Consider the following 14,924-nt stretch of genomic DNA (forward strand, 5'->3'; position numbering starts at 1 on the left):
AATTATAATGGTTTTTGAATTATAAAATAAGTAAAAATATGCAATAATTAATAATGTAATTCATAAATAAAAAATAATAAAAAGCTTATATACTTAACAATGAGAAAAATCATAGTTGTTGCATGGTTGTCTTTTATTGAAATATACGTGCTTTGATGGAGTATCTAAATGACATGACTCCACAATATTATTTTCCAGCGAAGAAAGATAACTAATTGACTATTATTTGCACTTTTGTCTGAATAAATAAATAAAAATATGAATAAATGTGTATATTGACATGCATAAGGAAGCAAAAGGGAACACTTTGAGTAATATTGGTTGAATAGGCAATTCGATAAACTGGAGAAAATAATTAAGATTCTCTGCAAATTGAATAAAGTGTGTAGTGATTTGTGAAACACCTACCGGACTTTGAGACCATCAACCAAGCTTTTTCTAAAAAAGAAAAAGTGTCTACTCTATATGGATATGTTTTTTTATTTATATTCTTGTGATTGTCCTTTAACACAAAATCAAAATAATGTTATCCTTTTGCCTCAAACACTTTCTTCTATATGATCCTTGCTCATCAACTCCTCACTCTATTTGCATCATTCATAATTGCTAATAGACCTTTTCATCCTTGGCCCCTTTAACTTGGCATAATTAGAGTCTTATACATCAAATAGAGGGTACTTTAAAATGATTAAAGGTAGAAAAATATTGTGCTCAAAAGCCGGCGGATCATTTTAAGTCAAGTTCGATGAGTTAATTAATTATACTTTATCTATTTTTATTTATCTTGTTATATATTAAATTAATTGTTAATTATTTTTATAATTTATTCTCGTAGATAGATACATTAAAAGATGAATTAAATTATTATTGGCCAAGTTTAATACAAGTAAAAACGAATACGGAGTTATGAATAGACGAATGGAAAAAACATGAAACGTGTAGTTTTAAAAGGTTTAATCAATCTGAATATTTTAGAAAGGTTGTTTCTATTACATATGTTTTAAACATTCAAAGCATATTCAAAAATGTTGGAATAATCCCTGATAGAACTAACACTTATAGTCGCATCAATGCAATAAAAAAGACTAAGACTCATTAAGTTGAGTCCGAACTTATGTGCTTCTAAGATTAGAGTGATGTGTTATTGCGGGAGATTCGCGTGTGCCTTGATGCTAACTTAACCAGATATATCCCATGTCCTATTAATAGATCCATAAGTGTTATTTTATGCAAAAACAAATTCCAATTTCATTAAAATATGTGTGATATTTGTTTGTATCTAATTATTATTATTATTATTATTATTATTAAGTGTAAAAAATAGAGATCAATTATTGATTCCCATAAATAAATATACTTGTATTCAATTATTTTTACCATGGTATAAAAAATTAGGATTAATTATTGATTTCTAATAAAATCTGGATAAAAATAACCTTTTAAAGCACCTATTAAATGTACTTTAAAATGATGAAATTATGTGCCTAACTTTATAATACTGTATAACAGTATAAGGGTAGAAACAATGACATAAAGGTAATTATCAGAGTTTAATTCAAATATAGAATAAAATATGTAACAAAGCTTATTCTTATGTCTAAAATATGTATATACCATAATTAAATTGATCATGCAAGAATATATATAATAAAAGAATAATTTTCAGAATTTGATTAGAAGTAAAATTTTAATTTTTATCTTTATTCTAGGGACACTTTAGTATACGGACACAATAAGTATGGTTCCATTTATGGTGAACAGTGGAAAAGAAAAAGCAGAGAAGATGGGTTCTTGCAAATGATCAACATTCTGCCACTCATTTTTTGACCCCATTATTCTTCTTTGTTGCTATGCCTCTCTCTTGTTCTTATCAAACTCAGATTTCATTTCACCATAGCATTCTTTCTTTCACAGCTCTTGCCTCTTGCTATAGATTTCAAATAATCAGAGTGTTACAGAGCAAACTGAAACAATGACGAATCCTTCAGTCTTGTCTAACATCTGAGCTTGGCCTTTGCGCCCAAAATATTGCAAACATGGCTCATCAACAGGTACATTTTAAATTTAATAACCCATTAGGTTGTTCTTGTTTTTGGAACTATCCTCATGAATTATATATCTATTATATTGTAATGATTTCCGAGGATGTGGGTCAACAATTTTATTTATTTGATATGCATTGATGAGATTCGTTTTCATTATCCATTGTCTGCTACCAAAAATGGACATTAATTATTTCTCTGAACACAATTGATTTGATTTTGATGTTTGTATGGTAGGATATTGAGGGGTGGCCATTGGGGTTATTGCAACCACTGAATAATGCAAGAAGTGGTAACAATTCAGGGTCAATATCATTCAACACTTTACTCACTTCTTCTTCTACTACAGATAATAATTCTTCATCTGATTTGGACACTCAGGTCACCACTACTCACTCAATTTTATCTTATTTTTAATCTCGGGTTAATGATGGTAATTCCAATGAGCATGTTTCAGTTACTGCATGTGCCTACTAAAGTGATGAGACTAGAATAGAATATAGTGCCATTTTTTGTCTTCTTTTAATTTGTCCTGCATGCTTCTCTCATTGCTCTTATTTATGAATTGCCTTGAAATTCATCATTTTTTGGACAAATAAAAAGTTGTGCTACATACTTAAATGTCTGTGCCTAATTACTGAAGAGATGAGGAGGGCTAACTTCGAGGAAAACTTGAGAACTTAGAAAATAAGCAAATTAAATCAAGTTGGTAGAAATTATTTTTAATATAGAGATGAAGATGATATTTTAGTGGAATATTGATATTTAAAATATATTATAATATACCAAATAATCTTATTTTTAAAAAATATACCATTATTTTTTCCATTTTAAGAGATATTCTTTAATAAATTCCATTTTAATTTTTAAATAATAGCCATATAAAAAATAAAGTTTGGATAACAGGTTAACAATAACAAAAGTAAATGACGTAGTGCGCTTTGAAAAAGTAAAGCGTGAAACACACTTTAAAAAATAATTTATTATTAAGAAAAAAAAAACCAAAAAAAAATATGTTAGTTTTAAACTTTAAATTTTAAATTTAAATTATTGATTTATAATAGAATAAATAAAAGATTAAGAATTATTTAATTAAAAATAAAAAGTATTTAAAAATAAGTCCGAAATGTCTATACTTCTAGAGTTCAAGTTAAGAAAAGAAAGCACGAGTGCACTGCTAGTGCTAGGGGGTGATATTTACTAAAAGTATTTTGGAAAAATTACTTTAAAAGATTATTACTTTATTTGGGAAAAAATTAATATTAAAATTATTAACAAAATTTAATTTTTATAATATTTAAAAAATCAATTTTTTTAAAAATAAATATATCTTTATGTTATTATTTTTTTTATAAATATATTTTTTAATTATCTATTAGATTCAAATCTTTATTAATACACTTTTATCTATAACAAAAAATTATGACTGTAATCTACCAATTTACTATTAGTAAATAATTTTATTATTTCACTACACTCTCAAAACCCAATACAGCAACAATATAAGAATAATGAAAAAAAAATTTTGTTTTTATTAATTTTTTTGAAACTTAGAACACATATGTAAACATAACTCATTTTATTATAAATATGAAATATATTATTATTATTATTATTATTATTTCTTCGTTGTTATAATTATTTATACATATTTTCAAGTTAATTTTGTCGTTTCTTTTTGTAAGGAGTAAATTTTAATCTTGTTGTTAAATTAATGTGAATTTTCTCTTCATTATTAACTTTGTGAAATTGAATTTGATCATAAAATTTAAAAATGACGACCGATATAAAAACTTTACAAAATTAGAGTATTATAATTGATTTGAGTTCTTTTCATAATTTATAAAAAATATTAAAAATAAAATAAAATAAAAATATATATTCTCTTTCTTCTTCTCTTAGTTCTTATTGTGTTGTTGTCGTGTTGGATTTGACAGTGTATTAAAATAAAGGTATAAAGTAAAATAACAAAATTATTTATAATAAAATTTAAATAAAAAATAAAGTAAGACTCAAAAATTGATTTGATGCATATAAAGACATAGTTAAAAAAGACGAATGAGGAGGATGAAAAAAAAAAGATTCAATTAAAAAAAATATATTTTTAAGAGAGAAATAAATAAAAAAATAGAACATATTTTTTAAATACAAAATTTGTTTTTTAATATTTTATTAATTAATCTTTCTTAATAATTTTGATAAAAGTGAATCTCTTTTAATAATTAAATCTCGCCATCAGTCTTTTAAGAGTAATTTTGCCAAGTATTTTTGTGAAAGAAATGGAAATTTGAAAATGGGTATGCAAGTTTCCGGTTTAGTCTTAATTTGGGAAGTTAGTTACGATTCATGAGTATAGGTTTGGACACTACACTGCATGTTATTTCATTTGTCGCAGTTCGTTTGTACACTTAATTAGTCTTGTTGTTTTTCCCAAAGGGGTTTTATTGTTTGTTAAGTTTTGACTTGTAGCATCTGTTGTTTATTACACTTTTGTATGAAATTTGGACATTCCTACGTAAGATTTTTATTCCTTTATTAGTTAGTGAATGATTGTGTTTGGGTGATCCTACAATATCACAGATCTATTGAAACTTTATCAACTACGATCTTATAGGTACCAATTAGGTGGCCAATCTCCGTGATACCTTCATATTTTACCTATATACATCTTCTAGTGAGAACTAATTAATTAATTAATGCATATGAAATACTAAATTTGCATTTTAATTTGTGTCCCTTGAAATATATGAATCAGTCAACAGGGTCGTTTTACGTGGACAATAGTACCACACTTGGGAGCCTTATGGGTGTGTCCACAATATCAGAGCTTTCTAGAAGAGCACCTAATAATAAAACAGAACAAGGCTTGAACAAGATCAAGAAGCAGAACAACAACAGGTTCAGTTTCATGATCTCACGGTTATTGTGTCCAAGCTCATCATCAAGGACAAGAAATACTAAGAATAATAATAATAACAATTCAAATAATGATGGTCCATCTCTTGGTGAATATCTTGCTGTGGAAAGAACAAGTAATAAGCCTATTATTTATTATGGATCTGATGATGAGATTGCATTGGCTGAAACCAGTCATATTGCAGAGCCAAATTCATTATTTGTTAATGGCACCATTGCTCCACCTCCGACCAACAATAACAACAACAACAAGAAGAAGAAACGGTTTCGTACATCACTTTTGGAGCTCTTTTCATGCGTTTGTGGCCCAAGCTTGGCCTAACTCTTCACTCTACCATCAACCAATATATGCAGGTTTTTTTTTATTTAATTTTTTTTACCCTATATATATGGGTGCTCAAATCTTAATTAAGCATTAAAATTCAATTCAATAACGAGAACTCTTATCTTTTAACTACCTCAATTCTTTTATCATAAAATAATTGTGCGTGTCAAATCTTAGGATTATAAGTCCAAGTCTAACTATGAAACTAACTTTTAATGATTAATTTAGGTCAATTTTTTTATGGGTAAAATATATTTTGGTAAAAATTTTTAAAATATTTTTAATTTTTATTTAATTTTAATTTTGTCTAAAAAATTTTTGATTTTATTAAATATATCCCTGATGACTAATTTTTTAAAAAAGTTTATGATTAATTTAGCAATAATTCCACAAGAACAACTTTCAATCAAAGCAAGGTTAACATAGTTGTCCTGCGTTATTGCTGAATTAATTTTAATTATTTTAAAAATTTAGCTGTAAAATATATATTGAATGCAAACAAAAAATCTTTGACACAAAATTAAAACAAAATAAAATTTAAAAATATTTTTAAAATTTTTAACAAATTTTAGAAAAAAAATACTTTTTTTTATTTTATCTCAGGCAAAAAAAATTACTTTATTTTTTATTTTATTTTATATTCATAATTTTTATATTTTCACGGTTTTTTTCTCTTCCAATACCACTCTTAACATCATCACAACTACTTCATCTCTTGTCGTCGGCCGCTTACCGCTGCCACCGGCCACCTTCCCACTGTTGCCACCTTCAACTATGCTAAACTTTAAATCTTAAATAATAAATTTTACACCTTAGATTTTAAAGCTTTCAAACAAATGAGAGTTAAAAATGCAATTTTAACATTGAAGAAAAAATTTAACTGATATTAATTGATTTAAACATTGATTTCTTATACATATCTGCACAGAAAGAAACAAAAAAGGAACCAATTAAGAATCACAAGAAAGCAAAATCGATTTTGGCTAGCTTGAGCATGGATCAATTATTTGGTGAGTTAGTGGATAATGAAGTAGAACTTAAATAACTGACACTTGGTTGTTTTCTCCGGATTGGACCACTACAGATATTTGACAGAATTGTTCAACTAATTAACTAAAATGACCCCTACTTAGGGAGAAAATCACACACCTTGGAGGCTCAATAACAATCTACAGTTATATATTCTAGATTGACAATTTTTTTAAAATATATCTCAAAAGTGAATTATTTCTTAAAACATACGTTTTTGTTTTATGCAGTACGTTAGTGGTGAAGAGTCAATGGTCATTGCCACATACCAATTTGGTTACACATTTTTATGTACATTATTGACATGGAATTATTTATTGGTTGTTGGGTTGATGCCCAGTTAGTTAAGTATTTCATCACGAAAGTTTCTCTCTACACGTGATTCTGGTATTTGATGAAAAACTTTTTGTTGTAAATACCAAATAATTAACATTTACCATTTTTTGTTTACAAGTTTACACTTTACACTTACGTTGTTCATCATAATAATAATATTGTCTAGCAACTGCAGCTCAAAATAGAAAAATAATAATAGTGATGTCTATCAGATTATTAAGTTAGGTAAGAACCGTTGACATTTTCTTCCTCACTGACTCTTATTCTTGAATTAATTATGCTTAGTGATAGGGGTGTTCGCGGTGCAGTTTGATTCGGTTTTTAAGGGAAAAGCCATCCGATCCGATCATCTAATTAAAGTGCGGTTCGGTTTGGTTCGGTTTTTTTGTCAAGGTCATCCGAACCAAACCAAACCAATTAAAATCGGTTTGGTTTGGTTCGGTTTGTTCGGTTTTTCAATCAAATCAAAAATAAATTCTACCATACTATTATGCAAAGTCATAACATTGAAATCGACAAACCAAAATACACAGTAGCTAACAAAGTTTTGATCTAATGAAATTTAACGACAACAGAATTCAAATACGACAATTAAAAAAGTTCAATAGTTCAACAGTCAACACAACTGAAAATAAAAATAAATTGTCATTAAACTGATAGTAAAGTTATGATGTCTTCTCCAACAAAATAGCTAAACTTCTTAATGCAAACCAACCTGAAATAATAAAAAAAATAGTTACATAAGAACAACAACAATAATAATTATACAGTGAAGCATTGGGGGGTTGCCATAATTGAGCTTGAAATGATTCAGTTCTTCAACCAGACCCCATGGTTCAATAGGGTACTGAGTCAAGCAAAGAAAGTTAGTCATAAAGTGAAGTAACCAAAAGAACTGAATCAAATAATTATGTGAAACCTTGTTTTCTTTTAGATCATTACCTCAGCATTTGCAAACAAATCAGATCCATATGCAAAACCAGTAAAATCCTAGTTATTTACCTTCATCCACCAATCATTCAAAAAAGAATCAGATGAATGGCTGTGTGAAACAATGATAATTGTTAGAGAAAAATGCTAAATAATACCAAAGAGCCAGTTGTAAATTACATATAAGGATGAGAAAAACATAAGTGATGCAGTCAGTATTTCAAGCTTATAGAACAACTCCAGTCTCTCAAAATAAAACATCTTTTCATAAACCAAGAGTAGCAAATAAGCAGAAGCTGAAATCGATGTTCAACCTAGAAAGGAGGATGAAAAAAGTGTACCTATTGCAACCTTCATCAAACCAGGTAGATCTATAAGCGTCAGATTGACAACTAACAACAGAAAGGGTAATAATCAGACCAACTTGAATAACACAAGAATTTGGAACAACCATAATTCCATAAACAGACAGCAACTTCTCCTATATGCAGCATGCATAAACAAAATAAAAATGTAGAAAACCTCTTTACCATTTGGAGAGTAGATGCTGAGATGGATGGGAACATGAGATATCTATTTTGATTTCCCAGTAAGTCTATCAGTTTCCTCTTCAATTTCCACTCGAACCTTAGCTACAAAAAATAACTAAGAAATCAAACAGAAATCTTGAATATTATTACTAAAACAATCAACTAGAATCAGATTAGAAGATAGTAAGATACATATCACTTAGCAAGGTAGCAAGCAGGACATTTCCAAATCAACAGATCAACAAAATTTAGCAACAAATCAACAAAACATTACCTGAATCGGTGGCTCATTACCAGAAAAAGGCTATAAATCAACAAAACTTAGCAACAAATCAACAGCAAGTAGCAACAAATCAACACTAATGAACAGAATTACCAGTAAATAGCAAATGAAAAACAACTAAACATTACCTGAATCGGTGGCTCGGGCTCCATATTGACTTGGGAGGAAGGCTGAGTGGGAGACTGGGAGGTGCTGCCGTGCTGGGTTGAACTGATGGGTTAGGGTGGTGGCGTCTCAACGGCGACGGCGTGGTGCTGTGCTGCCGTGTCGAGTCAGTCGGTGGTGGCTTCGTGTTGGCCTGATGTGCGACGGCGTGGCTTCGTGTTGGCCTGATGTGCGACGGCGTGGCTTCGGGTTGGCCTGATGTGCGACGGGCCGAAGACTTTGCAGTGGTGGCCTGGTGGGTGGCTGGGTAGTGGGTGCCGCAGGTACTAGGTAGGTGTGGTTGGGTCTTGGGTGTGTGAACTGTGAAGATTTGGAGAAGAGAGAGCGATGAGCGCAGTGGGGATTTGGGGGTTAGGGTAGACGCCACACTCGCGCAGAGCGCAGTTTCGTTTGGGGGTGGGGGGGTCTGGGAGGGTGGGTGCGGTTAGTAATGTTTAGGGTTTTTTTCCCTAACCGGTTCGGTTCGGTTCGGTTAGGGTCTTCAAAGTCAAAACCGAAAACCGAACCGAACCACACAAAAAACAGCAAAACAAGTTTTTTCGGTTTTTTCGGTTTTCGGTTATTTCAGTTTTCGGTTTTTTCGATTCGGTTCTTCGGTTTAGTTCGGCCCGGATCGGTTTTGAACACCCCTACTTAGTGATTACTTAAAACTTGGGATATATAATCTATTGGCCCAACCCAACCTAAAATGGACAAAATACAAAAGTGAAACAGGGTACGTCTGCGATTAGTCATGTCATTAGAAATCAAATCGATTAGAGAAGTTTGTGTATGTGGCATAGAGTCCTGAATAAAAAATAAAAATTAAAATGAAATTAAAAAATGTGTGATTGTTGTTATCCAGATTCATGTGAATCTGCAGCCACTTGGCTTGGATCCAAAACGAAGGTTACGAGTTTCATAATTGTTTCCATTTTGTATAAACAAAAGGACTAAGTCCCATGTGACGTACTTGAATATGACCTATTCTTTCAGATATTTTTGCATCCAACTTGTCGGCAGACACCAATAATACTCATATCTTGCAAATTAGTTACTACAATGCAACTTGTAAAAATATAAATGACGAATTAAAGAAACCATATAATGTCAACGCATACACATTATTTTCTAATGAGTTTCTTGCTTCTGCTTTTGAAACTGTAAATATTAAGATCAGCATGGAGCATGGACGGTTAGTATTTTTTATTTATATTATTCACTATGATTGGAGATTGGAACTTGGAAGTTGGAAGTTCATCATCAAGTCAAACACAGCGTTTGCATCAGTGTGGCGTAATTGAGTAAGTGACACCTACACTGTAACTCTTGGCATTTCATCAATCAATCATCGTTCCTGTTTGTCCCTGCTGTCCCTCTATCTGATTCTGAATCAATGATATCAAGTTATCAACCATTATTATATCACATACAATTCCAAAATCCACGTGTCAACACTATGTAACATCATCTAACAAGTGCACAAATTATGTATGGATTATTACTACTAATTATTAATAAGAACGTAGAGACATGATCACATGACGCTCTGATGAGTAAGTACTTCACTTTCGTATTCATATTTTATTGCTCATTTCACATGGTTACAAAGAAATACCAAATACACAGTTTTCATAATAAAATATTTATTATTGGAAGAGAAATTCAATTCCCGTCCACTTTACCTGTTTAATGTATAATAAAATTTGATTGAATGAGGACTATACTCTCAAAATCATCGACCCAAGTGATGCTTCTTCAATCTCAAGTAACAATAATTATAACAACAATCGTAGCTAGCTAGTAGAACATGACATCCTGCTCTTGTTTTTGGTACCTACCGCAAACTTCACTTCACTTGCACTTACTTCCACTGACTTTGCTTATGTCCCAAAATTACATAATATTCTTTGATCATGCCTTGCTGGTGAAGCACATATATATAGCTAGTAACCTTTTCTTTTTGATCCATGTTGCCAATTATGGAAGCATTGCATTCAGTCTTTGTGAATCCATTCATCATCAGCAGCAATCCTTCCAGAGCTGCGGCTACCCAACTTGGCGAATGATAGGCCCTTGAAGCTGCTACTGCCGCCCTCATTTGTGTTTCTTGTTTTCCTTGATGACTTGCTTAGCTTGGAACCATTATTGGTGTCTTGATCCACTTCCTCCTGAGCTTCCACCTTCACGGCCACCAGCCTGGCTATGGCACTTCGACAGAAGGGACAAACCGGCGGCGTAAGGGCAGCCGTGGCAGGGTTTGGTTTGTTGTGGCAACATAGGGCTAATGTGCATTGTGCACACATCTGGTGCCCACAGTTCTGGACTTCAATTGTGCATTCTTGCTCAAAGCAAATGCAGCATAATGCTGATTCGCTAACCTGAAACAAATAATATCTTGTTAAATCCAATTTGAGAGATAGATGCAGAGTGGGTGGAATCGAATTGAATAACCTGAGAGATATTATCATCATCAGAATGGGATGGAGATGGGAGAGAGTAGGTGGTAGGCTTCAATAATATATTTTTCTCCCTCTCTCTGTTTGCATCCTTCAAGGCCTGCTCTAATAAGGCCTTGGCTTCTTGATTAAGTTCGCTGATGAACTTCAATGGAGAGGGCCAAACAAGGGGCTCTGCAGACGAGGGATTCAGCAGTGATGCACATGCCCCATGCTTGTGCTTCATAGCTACCACATACGGTATTCTCCTGCACGCATAAACAATCAACATAAATCCATGGATATGTGAATGGTTCAATGCACTGAAACAGAACAAAACAATACCCGGATGCGTCGCGCTGTAGACGATCGGCGCCCCAAGCTAAGAGCTCGCGAATGCAATCCAGAGATCCACCTCTGGCCGCAACGTGTAGGGGAGTGCTCCCTGGACATCTGCGAATTAAAGTGAAAACATACACCACCAACTCGTTCATTCATTTATCTAACTAACAATATCAAACAGAACAGAAGAGAACAGAAGAGATTAGTTTTCATTACCCATATCCACCTGTTGAAGCACAAACAAGAGCTCCACTGTCTAACAGAACACGCACGCAGTCCGGCCTTCTTTGGCGAGCTGCCAAGTGTAATGGCGTTGCACCTTTGCCATCTCTGATATTTACAAACCGAGAAAATCCCCTGCAACAAAATTGACCAATTAATTTGGAACGAGTGATGATGGTGAAAGAGAAAGAGCAGTAACTAACCAAGAAGCAGCGACAGGACTAGATTGAGCAGCAGAAAGAATTGCCTTAAGGCAAGAAGAATGGCCGTAATAAGCTGAATAATGCAAGCATGTTCTTCCGTAAATAGAATCGAACATCAAAACCTGAAGATTATTGCAAGAGTGAGAAATAGAAACAGAAAAAGAGGAGAGTTGAAAATGGAAAGATTGATTTACAGACATTAGCTCCAGCTTGAAGAAGCTTCTGGACGCAGTCGATCTTGCCGTGCATTGCTGCGAGCATAAGCGGGGTCTGCTTCTGGCGATTGAGAACATCAGGATTAAGAGATCGATCGAGAAGGTTGGAAAGAATGTGGATGTGGCCTTTGGCAGCGGCAATATGAAGAGGAGAGTGGCGATCGTATACAGTGGTGTGGTGGAGGAGAGAAGGGTCGTGGTCTAAGAGGGAGGTGACGGTGAGAAGGTGACCGTGGTGGACGGCAGTGAAGAGGCCATGCTCGTGGTTGCCTGCTCTGCAGCTGAGGCCTTGACCCATGGTGTGCTAAGGCTGAGCCAGAGCCAGGCTGCCCTGCACCCCCCCTGCCCCTGCCTTTATAAGACACTTGCAACCAAATATCAGATTCGATATTCACCGCTCTCTCCAATCCAATCAAATCAATCTACCTCGTCTTCCACAACTTAACATTTACACCTATCCAACACTCTCAAATCAAAACCTTTCCAAAAAAAAAAAACAACTCTATGAATTTATATTTCAGACAAATTAATTTTTAAACAAAAAAAATATCAATAAAGTCATTTAAAATAACATATTGTCAAACTTGGACAAGTTAAATAAAATTAAAATTTTTTTATCGTAATTATGAGTACATCGTAGAGTTTATTTGTTATTTTATTCTTATATTAATATTAAAAATAGTTATTAAAATATTTTATAATATAACAAAAACTATAGGAAGAGAGTTACCCTATGTTCCAATTTTCATCTGTATCTAATAATAATAATAATAATAATAATAATAATAGAAAAACAATAAAATAATAATGATATAATGTGTCAAATAAATAATGGCAGTATACCTTAACCCAAGGGTAGCAACATACCGTTTATGGTTAAACAGGTCAATTAGTACGGATAAACGTTGTTATAGTATGGTAGAGTGATACACCCCCCATATAATGAGGAACGAAAACTCTTAAAGTGAGAATGCGGCCTAACTTAGATTTGACTAATAACAAGTTAAATGTTGCTGCTACGTTAACTCATGCCATCCGAATCCGATCTAGTTTATGTCACAAAATCATATAAATCTTGCCAATAATTGATACAGCATGCTGCTCTGGGTGCCATTGTTGATGTTCCATTTTCAAACTGTATTGTTATAAATCCTACATGTGAATACAAATGATGTGTGTTTTTCTTAATTATTTAATTTAAGGTGCTGTCTCTCAAGTGGATTACATTATTTAGACACGCTAAACTGTGTGTCATCCATTTATTTAGTTCTAAAGTCCGTGCTATTATATAATTACATATTATACTACATCATAGACTGTAATTATATTTTATTAACGAGTAAGCATGTAAAAAAGGATCACAATGACTAAAATTTAAGTTTCCAAGTTAGTTTCTACGTGTTCCCAATTTGGATGGCCCTGATTGGTCCTCTTATATACTTTGCATTTTCATTCGTATAGAAACATGTTAAGGTGTCGTGTGCCATAATATATATGAATATATTATTATAGTCAACATATTAGACTCCCATGAAATACCGAAAAATGGATGGGATACTCTTAGTCTTAGCAAGCATATATTCTAAGTATAATTAGTTAATTACTAATTTTTTTAACAAAACCATATCTGCACGCTTATTTTAAATTCCCATATGGCAATGGCATCAAATCTTGTTCCTCTTGTTTTTGTTTATATTAAATTGGCTCCGAAGCGTAAAGCTAATAAGTTGAAAGGCCTTTAAAAGATGAAATTGTGGTTGCTTAGAGTCTAATGATAATTAAACTGGCACATATATAGGTACTAACATTTTTTCACCTTTGGATGAACTTTTAACTTTATTCGTTTAGGCCTTTCTTCTATTACAGGAAAGCAGTTGCTTCAAGAATTAGCCCCGTTGAAACCAAATATCCTCATCAAGGAACAAGCTTTGACAAGTAATCTCCAAACTCACACCGTTTAAATCAATTTGTTTGGTTGATTAAGGAGGAAAAAATTACTGAAAATGAAAAATGTCTACGTTGTCATCAAAAGATTATATACACTTTTCTCTTATGAGAAAAATCACAAAACAAATTAAAGTTGCAAATCATAAATATCGTTTCATACGCATATCTGATAGATCTACGCATGTTTCTGTTGTGATCACCAAGCTTCTTCGAATTTTTACAATAACATAGGTTTGGCCAAAGAATCAGAACTGTTGTACCATAGGAATAGGAATATATCTATAGGCTATAGCTATTTAATATTTATACGGACAGTCTCTAGCAAAGATAAAAAATAGGGGGAGAAAATTTATAGAGTCACGCTCACTCTTTTGTGCTTCATCACGATCCAATATCATATATTTTCCCGCAACCATTGGTCACTGTCACTAATTACTGCTGGACCACTAGTAGGAGCGGGAATAAATATAATATAATAATGGTAATGCACGCACCACCCCTTTTTTGGGCCCAGTAAACTCTCTTCTTCTTTTTTTTTTTTTTTCTCTTTGCTTAAGATTAAGGAAGATGGTTCAAAATTAATAAAATGAGTGAAAAAAAAGGTATGGTGTTTTAGGAGAACAAGTATCAATATTGAATATTTATCCAATTGCACCACAATTCAGGCCAACTGGTAGCTTATTGATAAAATAGAATATAGTAATAAATAGATTGTGCACTAACAAATTCAAAAATATAATTCACACAAATACAAAAAGAAAAGAAAACAAAAGACAGTGATAACTAATTGATATCATTGGTTAATAATTTCATAGTCTTACTCTCAACTTGACCATTAGTCAAACTCAAGTGTAGACTTAGGTGTATTTGGAATTCACGTTGAAAAAGATAGAAGTCTGTTTGAGTGTTTTAAACGTTTCATTTTTATATTTAACAATTTTATAAAATTTTGAATCCAGAATTGCTTTTACCTCTAAACGTACGTTTATGTGAAATAAAAAATTTTAACTTCTGCATTTACG

The 14,924-nt window shown here is 32.2% G+C and overlaps 2 protein-coding genes across 19 annotated transcripts; one reads left to right on the forward strand and one right to left on the reverse strand.

Moving 5' to 3' along the window:
* The first annotated feature begins 1,789 nt into the window (after positions 1–1,789).
* Positions 1,790–6,743, forward strand: LOC130943399 (uncharacterized). The gene is made up of 4 exons (XM_057871269.1): positions 1,790–2,051; positions 2,280–2,423; positions 4,798–5,312; positions 6,543–6,743. Exons 1-3 carry the CDS (start codon positions 2,037–2,039, stop codon positions 5,278–5,280), a joined length of 642 nt encoding a protein of 213 aa, XP_057727252.1. The 5' UTR covers positions 1,790–2,036; the 3' UTR covers positions 5,281–5,312; positions 6,543–6,743.
* A 393-nt stretch (positions 6,744–7,136) lies between these two features.
* Positions 7,137–12,397, reverse strand: LOC130943396 (putative E3 ubiquitin-protein ligase XBAT31). 18 transcript variants are annotated; one of them, XM_057871266.1, is made up of 10 exons: positions 11,939–12,397; positions 11,741–11,862; positions 11,532–11,672; positions 11,319–11,426; positions 10,990–11,242; positions 8,520–10,916; positions 8,109–8,205; positions 7,920–7,970; positions 7,591–7,650; positions 7,137–7,363 (listed from the first exon to the last, which is right to left on the reverse strand). In XM_057871266.1, the coding sequence occupies exons 1-6, from the start codon at positions 12,251–12,253 to the stop codon at positions 10,533–10,535; spliced, it is 1,323 nt and encodes a 440-aa protein (XP_057727249.1). In that variant the 5' UTR covers positions 12,254–12,397; the 3' UTR covers positions 7,137–7,363; positions 7,591–7,650; positions 7,920–7,970; positions 8,109–8,205; positions 8,520–10,532. The 18 variants fall into 18 exon arrangements, with proteins under 18 accessions (XP_057727249.1, XP_057727234.1, XP_057727243.1 ...); XM_057871251.1 differs by having other exon boundaries at positions 8,109–8,210; XM_057871260.1 differs by having other exon boundaries at positions 7,137–7,495; positions 8,109–8,210.
* Between the last annotated feature and the right edge of the window lie 2,527 nt (positions 12,398–14,924).

Source organism: Arachis stenosperma, chromosome 8 (assembly GCF_014773155.1).
Source record: "Arachis stenosperma cultivar V10309 chromosome 8, arast.V10309.gnm1.PFL2, whole genome shotgun sequence".
In the NCBI taxonomy this organism is placed as follows: domain Eukaryota; kingdom Viridiplantae; phylum Streptophyta; class Magnoliopsida; order Fabales; family Fabaceae; genus Arachis; species Arachis stenosperma.